Source organism: Pezoporus occidentalis, unplaced genomic scaffold (assembly GCF_034315485.1).
Source record: "Pezoporus occidentalis ecotype Australia unplaced genomic scaffold, CSIRO_AGI_Poc_V1 ctg63, whole genome shotgun sequence".
NCBI classification, from domain to species: Eukaryota; Metazoa; Chordata; class Aves; order Psittaciformes; family Psittacidae; genus Pezoporus; species Pezoporus occidentalis.
Window position 1 is genome coordinate 7,606,763 of NW_026915977.1, and position 15,115 is coordinate 7,621,877.

The window sequence follows — 15,115 nt, forward strand, 5'->3', positions numbered from 1 at the left end:
CTTTATATACAAAGTAATTTGACATTACCAACATTTTGATGCTCAAAATAGTACTATTTGTTATAATTAAGGAAATAAAAAAGAATGTAGTGCCTAAAGGACTTAATGCTCCTAAGTCTTGTTTGCAACAGTGGCAGAGATTCAGGAGGACACCCTGATGAAAATCAGCAAGGATGGGCTTCCTAAATATCTGAACTGTTTTTGATAATGAGGGTATCAATTCCCAAATCATTTTTGTGCTCTGAAAATTCTCCCTTTGCAGACAAGTTATGCACATGCAATTGGTAATCATCTTGGGAAGTAGGTACCCAGATTATGCTTAAGTACTGGTTACCTATGGAATTCTGCTTAGCGTGGAAGGGATCAGCCCTTTGGAATTAAGACCCACTTAAAAACTGCTGAGAGCTTATATTTGAAGTATTTTTGTGCTTGGTCTTCCATTAATTTGGCTTCTCAAACATTTTTAATGCCACAATAGCTCTGAAAACTAGACTGAATGTAAAACCAGCTGAATGTAATTATTGTATCTTTATCCATGGGCTGTGCTACCCCATGAAATGCGGTTGCTTTTTACAGTACCTTAAGTTTTTAACTGGATTCCGCCCCCGTCCTTTGTCCTTTCCTGTAGGATACAAAATGAGTCTTATATAATCTTTCTTCCACTAAACCCAAACTTGGGGGCCAAAAGTCAGAATTCCAGAATGCTTTTGAAACATTTGTGGTAAGATTGAGGAGTGCATGTGTATTACCAGTGCACGGAGCATTGGAAATCATACCTGTCAAACCCAGAAAATTCCAAAAAGCTCGTCCCTGACCTTTGCCCTTAACATGTAGTGAGTGCAACCAGCACAACCCCGGCTTTCCATCAAGTGGGTCAGAACGTATATGCCAGGTTTTCATTTATCAAGATCCATGTGTAAAGTCCATGGAAGCGAGTACATGGAACCTGTGTGAAGATCAAAGGAGAAGGAATACACTCTCTGCCTGGGGCGAGGGACAGACAGAGCACCCCCTTACACACCCCTTACAGCTGCCCTCAGCAAGGCTGAATTGCCTGGGGCACGTTCTGTGCTTTTTTTTGTCTGCAGTGGCCTGTAACAAGTGGCTGTAGCTGGTCCTGGCTCTCCTCCCTCCCTGTGCCCTGGGGCACAGGCTGGGCATGGCATTCCCTTGCAGAGGTACCCTGCAGCAAGGGCTCCTGGCACACAGCAGTTCCATTGTCCTTGGGAACTCAAGCTAGCCTGCAGACGTGGCAAGGAGCTCTTGGCTTACTGTCCTGGAAGCTTATGTGCACAAATCCATGTCATGCTGGGGACTCCTGCAAAACAGCTACAGCTGTCCTCTCTCATACTGTAGTGCTCCATGTACTGGTAGTTTATAGTGTTCATTCTATAGCAGCTCTTCCAGCAGCCTTACTGAGAGGCCACTACCTGCTGCAGATTCCCGTTGTGCTGCAAACCATTCATGGGAAGTGGAGGAGGAGGAGGAGGTGGGAATAAAGAACTGGGCATTTCTGAATGAGTCTGTTGGTCAGGAACTGGCATTGGGCTCACTGAGCCAGAGTCACTCTGCATAGAGCCAAGGCTGCTGCCATCAAAATGAGTCATTTTCTTCTTCATTAATTTTCTTTCTTTGGCTCTGCGATTCTGGAACCAGATTTTCACCTGCAAAGGAGCAAAGGAAGTTCTTTTCAGTTGCTAATAGAATGCAGTGTGTCCCTTTATATATATAGGGGTCACAAAGTAAATTGCAAGAGCACCAGTGAGAAAGTCAGTGGCAGACTGGGATGCCAGGGCTGCTTGCTTGTTTTCATACACTCAATCTGGCCTATCTGGTAATAAAATATTAATAAATATCTTGATATAAAGTTTTCAGTGTTAATTTTATTTTTAAGAAGGTATTTCTTTATGGAATAAGCTTTGGATTTTTGTTTTTACTTTTTTTTTTTTACACAATCTAACAGAACAGTTTCATCTGTCACAGTGATGGCCAAATGAATATGAGAGTATCTTTATATCAGAAGCTACATGTGCAAGTCAAAACCTGTTTCTGGCCTATAAACTGAGGCACAAGAGCTTTGCTGTTTGGATGCTGTACATTAATTGCATAGCTCCAATGTGTAAGCCAATGGAAATACACTTCTGAGCAGAATTTCACCAGTGCACAGCTCTTGGTACACAATGTTACTTCAAAATACTGTCCAAGTGGTGCCTTAATAGCCAAGTGCCTTTTATTGCATTTCTAGATGGAGCCAGAATCTGCTTGTGCTTCCCACACTGTGCAGTTCTTTACACTGCAGTCATTGCTCTATTGCAGTTGTCTTTGGGAGAGATGAAGCAACTATTGAAGAGTGTATGGGTTTTGATTAGGACAGGACAAATGAGAATGTGAGATGAGGTTGATGAGTAATGGCCAGTTGAAAATACAGCAGAATTTGTTGAGATATGAGAGGGTGAGTGTTCTGTGACAACTGAAATGGCTTTGGACGTGAACAACAGTCCATGCCAGCTATTTATCCTTGAAAGTGGGTCTATATTGTGTCTAGTCAATGTAATAAGTCAAGCTACTTCATTCAGATATGTTGTATTTTCTTGTTTGAGTGGCAAAGGAAACAATTCTGTCACCATTTTCTAGAACCCAAAGAGAAATCAGTGGTTTGCTGAGAAATACTGATTTGTAGCTTTTGCTGGAAGCTAGAAAGGGGGAGAAACTGATGCTCAGAGGGGAAGTAAAACAGTAAGAGGTATTAATGTCTGTGGCTACTAAATTGTGCTTTAAAGAAAACCACTGGTGAAGTCCCACACAGCATCTTAAGGAGTCTCTGGGACAGTCTCGGTGCACTTATTCTCAAGGCATTATTATTCCCATTTTAGAGCTGAGGAATTTGGATACACACAAAGCTTGTGGAAATTTGAACTAAGTCTCTTTTAAGTCCCAGGCTATCATCTGAAACATTTGGGAGTTAATTTTGTGCTCTTAGTTTCTGGAATCTCATTTCAGTACTAAATTATGTTCTATTAAAGCAGTCTCAAGTACTGCCAGCTCTCCTGCATTCTGTTTGTGCTGAGGTAACCTGGTTTCACCCATGCGTTTGCCTTGTGTGCTTTTGTGTTCTCACCTGCCTTTGAATCTAGGTTTTAGTTCTGGTTTGCTATTAAACGAGGGATGAAGATCTGCAGCAGTGATCCAGAGAGAGCTGTAGTAGGCACTTCAGAGTTGTATGGCAGTTATCAAAGACTTACAAGTAAATACAGCTCTGTAATGCTACACTGAAAGCTAACATGGTCAGGTGTATCTGCCCAACTTGTTCTTTTCCTGTTGCCCTCCTTCCTTTCAGTGTTCAGTTGTGTAAGTAACGCTTCCCCTCAAGTCCAACTTCCTTCTTTCTAGTCCTCATCTCCTTTATTTCTCTATCCCTGCTATATTAGCAATGCTTGGGTTTCTCTTTTCCTTCATTAGATACTGCATCTTTCCTTCCTTGTTCAGTTGTCCTTTTGTCTTGAGACACTCATTCCAGTGTCTTGGATGTGAGTTTCTTCCTGGCCTAAGCAGGAAAAAAGCTTTTCCAGAAACTCATTTCAGCTTTTAGGCTGAATGCAGTGGAACTTGGGACAGGACAGTGTGAGTTCAGCCTTACTCATATGATGGAGTTGTTCAGTTTGTATGAAAGGGCAGTAGTGGGACTATAGATCAGATATTAATCTTACATTTTCCATAGTGACTTCAGAGACTGGAATTAATTTCATTCATGACATATGATGATAAAGAGCAAATATTGCAAACACTGTTGCCGTGTTTCCCAGTATATGTACTTGATTGCAATAATTTTAATTTTCAATAATGAAATCGTCTTATTCAACAGCAGATTGAGAAATACTTGCAAAATGAGTATTTGCTTCTGTGTTTCTGTGAGCTCTTTCAGTATGTTGTGTCAGATGGGTTCAGACTGGATGAACGGTATTACAACTGTGGGTGGATTTTGTACTGTCCTCATTAGAGCCCATAAATCAATGGTAAATCAGGCATCATCTTCAATGAATGATACTGAATAATAACTGACTGGGAAACCAGTGGTGTGACGCTTTGCAGATAGCAAAGGCACCAAATGAGCACACTGCGTCCTGAAATCTGTTCAGGGGGATCCTTCAGTAAAGCTTTTAATGATCTGTTTTGCTGCGTGTTTCAATGTGCTGCATCAGGGAACTCCCCATTAAAATGGGACTGAACGTATGCTCAAAACACTGCACTGAGTGGTTTCAGAACAAATTATATGTATCCTTTGATGAGAAACGATTGTGTTTTGGTTTACATTGTGGGAATAGAAATGGAATTTGGAAGGGATGGGAGGAAATAGGGGCAGGAGAAAGGAGGAGAGAGTATGTAGGAAATCTTTAACAAAAAATAAAAGGCAGCCAATGAAATGAATACCTTCAAGTGTCCTGAACATAACTTGAGCTCACTGCCATTCTCTGCTAAGACTGACTTTTGTCAGGATCAGTTACAGAATTCCCATTGGCTTCAGCAGGACCAGGATTTCTGCTTTAGAAATTCCAGTGAAACCTTCTCCCTGCTGCAGCTACCCCAGAAAACCACAGAGAAATTGGGGTAGGATTCTGTTGATATTTTAAAACTCCTGTTTCTCAGAACAGGACTGATGCTCTGTGTTGTTGCACAGGTCCCTGGTGAGAGCTGGAAGGTATTTGGGACTGAGTGTAACCAAGGCTTCCAGGCACATTTTGGTGTTCTTAACCAGTAGGTTGGTTATCTCCTCCTCAGCAATCATAAATGCAAAGGAAATCCTGAATGGGTGATCCATACTCTACCTGTCTCTCGGAAAGTCTTAGGTTTGCAGCAAGTTCAGACTTCCTCCTGATTGTAATGTATCTGTTGTAATGAAATTCCTTCTCTAATTCTAATCTCTGATGATCTGTGTAAACCACTCGGTACTTCTCTCTTGTTCTTGTTTTACCTGTTTTGAAAGAAGAACACATTGCTTCAAGCTAGAATGTTTTTAACTTCAGTAACACAAAATATCTGGCTTTACATTGAAAAATATGTTTGTGGGCATTTTAGGCCTGATCCTCTATGCACTTACCCAGAGTAACTCCATTCAGTCTCAATTTACAACACAGGAGGTTCATACCACCAGAGTTAGGGTTTGCCCCTTAGTAAATAGATGATAAACTGCTTCTCATATTCTTTATCAGTCCTCTTATCATCTGGGAAGAGGGAAGGTGTTCTGGCTAAGAACAAGGAGCCAGGAAACCTGGGTTCTGTTCCCAGCTCTGGTGCAAGCTTCCTGCCTGGTGTTGAGTTGCTTTGGTTTCTCTGTCCCTACAGCTGATAACATTACTACCTGCTTCAAAGGGAAACTGTGAAGGACATTTTACTGTATAGGAAATACTGAGAGCTTCCAGAATACTCCCTTCTTGTTGCCAGAAAAATTAATATGATACTGTGATTGTTACTGCAATTTGGAGGTTGTATTTTTCCTTCAAGCCTGGCATGGTCTATCCACAGCTTGATAATTGTACAGGGGATAGTAACATAGATTTCCAGATGACAGTTAATAGAAAAAAGAAAGCAATAAATGCCTTACAAAGGACATTGAACAATGATAGAGCTACAGCATCTGTTCTTTTGCAAGCATTCTGCTGCATCCTTTCAGCTGTGGGTACAGCTGAGTGACTTGGACATGGCTCAGCAGTACCCAGGCCATTAAAGGTAATGGCAAATGACATGAGCCAGTGAACACAGATGGAAGAAGCTGAAATTTTATGGGTTCCGTGCAGGATAATTTCTGAGAAGAGAATGTGTTGGGAGCCGTGAAAGAGAATTGATACGGGAAAGGCTACGGGTGCTTCCTCTCACCCCCCTTTCCTGGGTTGTTAATGTTCCTATTAGGCAATCAATACACCAGAGCTCACCACCTGCTTAAAGCCAAGGCCCCCGAGCCCAGCCTAAGGGCTGCCTACGTTGCTGAAAGATTGGATCATTGCTGTGTTAAGACCAGTGTTACCATCTCAGCTAACCACGGTTTTGCCACTTCTTGTGCTTCTGTCTGTATTTGCATGGACATCTCTGCAGATGTATGTGATCAGACTGTGAATTGTCTGGGACAGGGAATGCATTTTCATTTGGTATATTTGCTTGTCCCACTGTGGTACTGGAGGTTGTGAATGTTTGTGTCCTTAGTGGTTGCTACAGTAGAACAGCCCTCTTAGATGCAGATTCTCTCCAGCGATGCATAAAAATCGAGGCATATTGTGGCTTGCTGCCTTAGCATTCTGCTGCAGCTTAACTTCATACAGCAGCTCATGTTTGCTTACAAGTTTGAGGAACCATTTTTTTTTTTTGAGATATAATAATTGTGCTCCTCATAAGAACAGTTAATTTTGAATGGAGAGAACTGGAATGGATTTTCAGGCACTGAGTTAATAAAATTTCAGTCTTTGAGTAGATGACTGCAGCACAGCACCCCAGAGCAACCATGTTCCCCTCCAGCAGAGAAAAGCTGAAGGTTTCATGTATCAGTGATGGCAAAAGTCTGATTTCTCCCCAGCCCCTCCTCCAAACTCCCCTTGCTTTTGAAGTTTGACATCAGAAAAGATCAGAATTCAATGTACAGAACTATAGCAGAATCTTAAAAGTATTTTATCCCTTGATTCATGGTTTGGTTTTACAGGCTAACATTTTTCCCCCCATCTGTGGAGGAAGATGTGATGTCTCTTTGTTCAATAGCTGAACATATTTAAAGCTAACGTTGCCTTCCACTTGCTGGTAGTGGATTGAGCCACATCACTTTTTTTTTCTCTTACAGCATTTGACAGTCAGTACTTTGCTACTTAGAAGAATTCTTAGCTCTCCAAAGTATTACTTGCATTAGAAGCTTCTTCAGGCTCTGATCCTTTTGATCTGTTTGTGCAGATCCTAAATACTTGTTTAGCACTGGAAGTCCTGGTCAGTGTGATGCTGTTCACCTCTGGTTGTGGATAACAACTGGTTCACCCTATTGGACTCTCTGTAGGACTTTTCCCAGGGTTGTAGGAAAAGGTCTATATCAGAACTTGATCCTTCAGCTTCTATGCTCCATGGTGTTCATCCCTGGGAAAGCACTGTGCATTAATAAGGCCTTTACAATGCTGTGGGCTTGAGGGAATCCAATGGGGAAAACAGGTGTGTGCATGTTTGTGTGTGTTCCTCTCACCGGGTTTTCTGCTGAGACCATGCAAGCAAAACCACTGTGCCTTCCCTGAGAAGGTTCTGCTGCTTGGCTGAGGTAGGTAATGTGTAAGACATTCTCATTTCAGTGGCATTTCTGTCATTGCAAAACTTCAGTGAAAGCAGAATGAGCCCCATTATGTTTACACTGATAATCGAGTGAAAAGTGCTGCTAATTTTACAACATTATGGGAAGAATTTGAGAGTCTCTGAAGAAGAGCAGTTACTCAGGTCAGTCCACATAAATACCGGGACATTTGTTTTCATTAATTCGAAGTGTAAATTGTTTGTTTAACGTATGGTCACCCGTGGTGCTTTAATGCCTCACTTGGTATTTTTGATCTCTAGCCGATGGTTTAGTTGTGCTTTTTTCCCCTCTTTAAATGAGAATTTGGGGCCATTTTATGGGTTAAAATGTTTAAAATGTTTCCTTGGTCTCCTTTGTGGTGTTAAACTGAAGTACACAAAAGAGCAACAAGGTGATCTTATCTTGAACTCTGTTCTCATTCAGAAGCCATAGACAAATATAGAATATTCTTCTATTGCCAAAACAAGACAGTAAATTTCAGGCTAAGCCTTCCTGTTTCTGTTTTGAAATGCTTTAACCCCTGTTATCTGAACAGGAGAGGGCTGGGCTTTTTGGTTTTTAAACTGCACAAGGAATTAAATGTATGTAGAAAACGGAGCTTTCATCAAATCCTTTGTTTGTGTGTGAGTAGCTTTCAGTTTATTTTTAGTAAAAAATATCTGGTTTCTTTTTGAAGGAAGATTGGGAGCTTGCACATCTACTTTCTTTAAAGTAAGTTAAGAGAACAATTCAGAAAGTAGAAAGGCAAAAGGAGAACATTTCCTTCCTGAAAGTCAACGAGGATCAGAGAAAATTCTCTGATTTGTCACATAAATATTGTCTTTAATAGTTTGATTTCTTTTGTGTAGGGAGACAACAGCCAGTGGGAGCTGAGACCTGACAGGGTCTTCCAGAGGATGCTTTTACTCTGGCAGAGACCTGTTTTAGACTGTTAGGCCTTCACCCAAACCCTCACTGATGGCAGTGAGAGTCTTCCTAATGCCTTTGTTGGATGCTGGGTTGGAATTAGGCCGCATATGGCATCTCCTTTCAAAGGCAAAGTACACTTCTGTTTGCCAGAGTTAACAAACAGCAGCAACAAAAGCTATCTCTAAACAGTTTAGGCCTTTAGCCTCTAAATTGCATCTGTAGGATGGAATAGATGCACTCTGCTGCCTTCTGAGACAAATCTTCTACTGGTCTTATTTACAGTGATGCATTTTATTTCGAGAAGTATTACCTGAGCAAAATTTAAGGTAGGACTAATGGGTTCACCAGAGGCAGCAGAAGGATGTTCTTCACTTCTCAGACTTCTTTAGGAGGTAATGGCAGAATTTAATGATGCAATGATAGAAGTTAATATTTTAATCCAATTCTTTAGTCAAATCCTACTCACTTGGGTGACTGAAACTACCAATGTATCACTTCCTATAATCTGGATTAATCTTTTGTGAGTGATATTATTTTAATAAGCAATATAGTGTCAGCTTTATTGGAAATGTGTTCTATCAGTAGCAGATACTATGGAATTGCAAGTGGCTGGAGAGGTTAGTAGTATTTGGGTGGAAGAAAAATGAGCTTTGAAGTAGCACCTTTGCCTTTGTGTTGGGGGAGTGGATTTCCTGGGCTTGATGAGCTGCTTGAGAACAATGAGTTTTGTCAGAACTCTTATTTTACAAACAGTGACTGTTGAAGACTATTGACTGTTGCCTCTGGAGGGATAAGAAATGAGACATTTCAGACTTAGGAAACTTGTCATGGGCTGTAGTTTAACAATCCTGTTCTATCACACTCTGGCAATTTTTGTGACTGGCCAGGTTTTGAGCTGGGGGAAGGGAACGGTTTTCCCATTGGTCATAAAATTCACAGAGCATTTCTTCTGAAGACAATAAAGCTGGGAGAAGGCCTCTTTATTTGCTGTGAAAATCATCACCCTTTCCGGCAATATAACTCCTGAAGAAAAGAGGGAGAAGGAAGAGACAAGACTGCATATCAAAGCAAAGCGAAGTGTTAAAAGGGTCTGTTGCCTCAATATGACAGATAGGCCTCAAAACCTCAGACAATGTAGCCAGGAAAAGGAAAAAAAAAAAAAACAACTCCACCATCGGACCTCACAACTAGTTTACAAAGCAAAATAAATTAGCATCAGAACTGGCCCTGGCCTCTTTCTAGTGCCTCCACTCTTAGCTTTTCAGGAATATTCTTCATCTACCTCATAAAATCCAGAAGCTCTACCTACTTTAGATAGAAGATGCCCTGGTGTAGAATAATATCAGATGATGTTGGATTATTTACAAAGGATTGTAATCTGGATTCTGTGGTTTAATGTTTCAGAGGAAGTTAATGTCTGTACTTGAGGACTGGAAACTCGCTGAAGTCAGCTCAAAACATGAATCAGCTGCCTGGCCTGAAGACATGCTCGGTTCACATCTGTATCTTGATGTTTGTTAAGAGATTAGTGTTAAGTTTTTGAGCTTATAGATATGGACTGTCAAAGATCAGGCCCCAGAGTTTTGTTTTGGGAGTCTCTCTAGATATTTAAGCACTTTGGAAATGTAGGAAGAGAAAAGGGCAAATTCTCCCTAGTGTAACTTCACTGGTTTAAGTGAAGTTGTGAAGCAACAGTAATTTTAAATAAGTCTTGAAGATGGACATTGTGCTGCATGTGATGTTCTGTAAAGTGACATCAGATAAAGCCTCAACCAAACCATACCAGGCTGCCCCTGTGTGAGCTTGGTCCAACCTGTGTAACATGAATGACAGTGTTCCTGCCAGGAGCCTTGGTGCCATGAGTAGGACTGATGTTATTACGAAGTTAGGTGCATAAAGGTGTGTGAAACATGGCAAAATTCTGTTTGTATTTTCTATGTTTGTTCCTCTTACACATGTCCAGAGAACCCATGCTGAAAAGAACAGAAGAGGATCATAGAATTGGGACCTTTCTACAGACTTGAAGAATTTTCCCTTCTCTTCTGTTGACTTCTATACAAAATGCTAATGCTTACAATTTTGAATGTGTTCTGCTATTCTGTACTAAAGCTCATTGGCCAAATTCTGTCTTTCACTTTGCTGGTGTAAATTTTTGTATTCATCATGCAGAAATAACTGACTCTAAAGCAGAGTCATTTTTATCACCTTTAAACAAGGATTGGACGGACCTCCCGGTATGGATTTTGTTTGGCAGAAGATGCAGGTGGATTTCCAAGTGGCAAGATGGGGGAAATCCCATTGCCAAGGACTGTATAGACTAAAAAGCAAGTGAATAACTGAATGTTTTTCAAAGTGTTGTATATTCTTTAGGCATTCAGCATTTTGCAGGAATGGCCTCTTAAGAGACTTGTTTCTCCTCCTTAGGTTTGAGGGAATATAACTTCTTCCTTCAAAGACTAGATGCTATATGTTTGCAGCACATTTGGTGCTGATGCTATAGCACCATCATCAGAAAAACTGTCTTGTGCTTGCAGAGCTATTTTTATGGAACGACAAAGATAGGAGAGCTGTCACCTATGGGAAAAGCCTCTGCTCATAATCACTTCACCTCTGTTTCAAAACTTGTTCCCTTCCTATTTTATGATCATGGAAGTGCAGTTCTTAAGATGTACTTTTAGCTTTGTGAGCAGCTTCTCATTGCTGCTGGAACTGCCTGGTACTTAACTGCTCCATCTTATTGTTTTGGGCACTGGTTTACCACAGATGTATGTTGTTTTCTCTCAGAGGCAAAAAGTAAAGTTTGCTCCTGTGTGAGTGATTGCAGACCTCCATAAATGCATTGAAATCAACAAGAAGAGATTTGTAACTTGTTCTGAGGTGATTTTATTCTACTCTCCATCAAAGAATTTCCCTGTAATTATGCTTTGTGTGCATGGAATTTCCACCTCAAATGTGCAGTTGCTGTGGCTTTGTTCTGTTCTGTTACAGTGACTGGTTGCCTTGGCTTTGCTTGCTCTGTTAAACTGGGGCTTTAGGAGAGGGCACAGGACCAGCGTAAGGGTTAGAGAAGGGTCTTTTCCCATCTGTGTTCTTGGTTGAAAACAGTAAGCAGTCAGTGTTTCCTCCTTCAGGTGTTTGGAGTCAAAACACATTTGCTTTATCCTCTATCCTGAGCACCCTCAAGAATGCAGTGACTAAGCACTGGATCCTACCTGCACTGTGTTTAGGATTAAGTCCCAGTCCCTCCAGTTCCAAAGTTACAGGGAGAAACACTCGGACATTCTTCAACCAGAGGGAGTGATGGTTGAAAGCCTCAGTATTCCTGTAACACTAAACTAGGATGATAGGCTGGCATTAAATACTGAGATCTTCCAGTTTCAAGTAGCATAACCTCAAAACCTTCACTGAATACCAGTTGAAGACATGGTTTTACATCAGATATTCTATTTAAAGTTGCAGAATAAGACTTGAAATCATTTCTTCTTTTGTTTCAGATTAGGTGTAGGTAACAGAGTATTGAAAGACCTGGAGGGCCTGAGGCAGTGGCAGCAATTTCAATCAAGTGTTTTGTTTGTCATCTGTCAGGTCCTGAGGCCACAAAGCATGGATAGGAGAAGATAAATCATGAAATCTCTGGAGATGGAAACATCACTGGTTCTGCGTCTCATTTCTGTAGCTGCTCCAAGTCAGACTACTCAACGTAAGTAATGAACAAATAATAAAATCAGTGTGTCTAATTTCTGTTCTGATCACTTCAGGTAAGTCTGAGCCTCAGTTCTTCCATCCTTAAGAAGAGTGGCTCAAATCTATTTACAGGGAATAACAGAAGCTAATAATAATAGGTGTGATTCCTTCACTCTTGCCTATACAAGACCTTTACTGACATTCCTAAAGGTTTGCAGAGAGACAGAAGGGTAGTGCTCAGTGTGTGCATACAGCCTTAGGGAGTAGAAAATTCCATCTAAGAAAATGCTGAGGGGTTTGATCATGATCCAGTAAAAGGAACAGACTTCAGATCTATTGGCACTGAGCATTCCTGGCCTAGCAAATCACAAGAAGAGGGGAACAAGCAGCAGAAGAATTCCTTATCTGTGATTTTCCCTAAAGCATGACCCAATAGCCATTAAATGAATGATAGGCTCCCACTAACTTCAGAGGGCCTTATGCTGGCCTCTGGGCATTTGCGAGTGTATGCTACTATGACATGCTGATTTCTTCAGCTTTTCCTGAAATTAAGATGCTCAGTGTCTTGTTGGCCCATTCCAGAATAGAGTCCCACCACTTCCTGTGAATGCTCTGCCCTGTGCAGGCTTGAAATTTGGAAGGTTAGAAAGCCCTAAGCATTTTTCTTGAGCAGACAGCAGGCAGTTAGAATGTGGTATTGTCTATTTTCAATATATATATATATATATATATATATATAAATCTATCTCACAGTGTATCCACCCTACTAGAAAAGGGACAGCATAGACAGGTCAAGTAAGTCCTTTCTCTGAAAGACTGCAGTTTAAATCCACAGGAGCAAAAGGCAGGTGGGGAAAGAAGAGATGAGAGGCTGGGGGGTTTTGAGCAAGTGTTCTGCCATCTGTAAATCACAGTTTGTGAGCAGTTCCATTGCTCTTGTAGGGGATACTCAAAAGTAAGCTGTTTTTTATAAGACCAACCTCTTTTGTCTTTGCTCAGAGTATTCATTGAAGAACAAATCTGGTTTTAAAATACCTGCTGCTTCAGCCACCCCAAAATTCTGTTCACCCAGAGTAACAACCTATTCTGATTGTCCTGTTCACTTCTGTGGACGCTCTGAACTGAAGTTGTGTGCAGCAGGATTGAGGATAACTCCGTCTGTCCATAGAAATTAAATGCATCCTTTTAATACAGACAATTTTTCTATACAGTTGCTTTAATTTTTCTAAAGTCTATTCTAAGCAATTGCTTTTCCATCAGAGATTGATTCAGTGCTTGCTTTGAAAACTATTATTTACAGGCATGTGTGGAACAGAGCTGGGGTGAGAGGAAGGGTTGAAAGGAAAGGAACCTTCTTGAGATGTTAACACTGGAATACTGTGAGCATCTCTTTAGGGGAAGCATTGAGCAGCCTTAATTTCTACTGATCTCAGTGCATGGCAAAACTGCTCAGCACCTTGGAGGATCAAATACTGTTATATAGTGCATTGGGCCTCTGTTCTTTTCAGGCAGTTTTCCCTCGTTTCTTTCTCCCCTGTCTTGTTTCTTTTTTTTTTTTCCTATTCGTACAAGTTGAGGGTTTTGTTTTAGGGATGCTCTATGTTTCTCTTTTTTTCTGTTGTTCCTCATGACAGTCAAACATAACCTTTTCCTCTTGCTTAATGACTTACTGCTTAAACACAATTGAAGAATTACACATTGGAGACTGAGCTGTGGCTGTATTAACTGATTGTGTTACCAGGGATCTCTATTCTTGCATATCTTGAGAGTTACTACTACTGAGTGAAGCAGAGTTTTCCTTATCACTCCTGGGTTTAGAGCATTGACTCAGTGTTTGACCTTGCAGATCTCATTTCAGTGTTCTGAGGTTTAGAGAAGTTGTTTCGAATATGAAGCCTTACTTCCAGTCTCCTAGTATTTATATTTTACTTGAACTTTTCATATATATTTCTAAAACTTGAGGAAAATAAGCAAAGTATAGGTGAGTGGTGTAAAATACAATACTTTTATCATTATTTCTTTCTGCAGACATGCTGCTACATTCCAAGTGATAGGATTCCTATTTAAAGCAGTTATTTGATATCAGATTTTTTTTTAACATCTCTGAAGTGAAAATACTTCTCTGTCAAAAGACTTTGCATTCGTCTCAGTATTAAAGGTCAACAAAGAAATATAAGTAGTCAGCAAATCAAACCCAGCATCCAATAACTGAACCAACATTTAACTGCTAGAAAAAGAATCCTTCAGAACAATTAGGATCTATCTTTGTTACCCTGGACACTTGCCTCTAAACAGGGAACCTGGCAAAAAAACCCAAACAATGCAAAAGCAGCAAAATCTCTTCTCAGCATAAAACTTCAGTGCCCTCCTACCTGTGGAAGTGGATTGCACCGTTTTCCTCATCCATTCATAAGAGCTGTGCCTTTGGCTGTTGGGAGAGATTTGCTGTGTATTAACTGTATCTACAGGAGGTAACCCCCCAGATCCAGCGGGATGGAGGGAGCTGTAATCAGCAGAAGTGTAGGAGACCTGTCCAGGAGACGAGCTGTTGATCTGAGCAGCAGCAACCGTGCTAGAAGGTCCTGGGCCGTAAGCGTTCCAGTCCTCCCTCTGCGGGCCATAGTGGGATCCCCAGGTTCCCGCAGGCTGGCTGTGGGTGTCCAGAGCTGGCACATGATGGTATCCCATGTAATCCGGATAAGACGGAGTAGACACAAAGTTTTGCACTGGCAGGTTGTTGCTGCTGCACCTTGCAGATCCTGGATACATGCTGGTTTCTTTATCCAAAAGGTAACTCACATACATGATGCTCACAGCCTGGCTTTGTCTTGCTGGGACATCCTGCTCCTCACAGTGTGTGTTTGATCTCTCTTCCCCTCCTCTTTCTTTCTCTCTTTTCTAGCCCTGACTGGCTCTATAAATGACTCATGCTAGCCCTGATGTCCCTTTACTACACATGATTAACAATGGTTTTACCAGGTGCTGGTGGTAACAGTTTACTAAGGTCCTGCCTGATGTCACAGATAACTGCCTGCCCCAAAATTACATTTGCATTCAAATGAAGGGCTGACCATGCAGGCAACCCCACCTTGCTGCTAGGACTAGTGCTTCCTTTCTCACAGATCCTTTATGTATCACCATCCTGGTTCTATACTTTTGAATGCAGTTTGAAATCTCTTGGTCTTCAAGCAGAGTTGTGTGTGTAGTTAACCA

The 15,115-nt window shown here is 41.1% G+C and overlaps 1 protein-coding gene across 1 annotated transcript; it reads right to left on the minus strand.

Moving 5' to 3' along the window:
• Positions 1 to 705: 705 nt before the first annotated feature.
• Positions 706 to 14,707, minus strand: LOC134174823 (homeobox protein CDX-4-like). The gene is made up of 3 exons (XM_062640100.1): positions 14,275 to 14,707; positions 4,824 to 4,969; positions 706 to 1,664 (listed from the first exon to the last, which is right to left on the minus strand). Exons 1-3 carry the CDS (start codon positions 14,705 to 14,707, stop codon positions 1,413 to 1,415), a joined length of 831 nt encoding a protein of 276 aa, XP_062496084.1. The 3' UTR covers positions 706 to 1,412.
• Between the last annotated feature and the right edge of the window lie 408 nt (positions 14,708 to 15,115).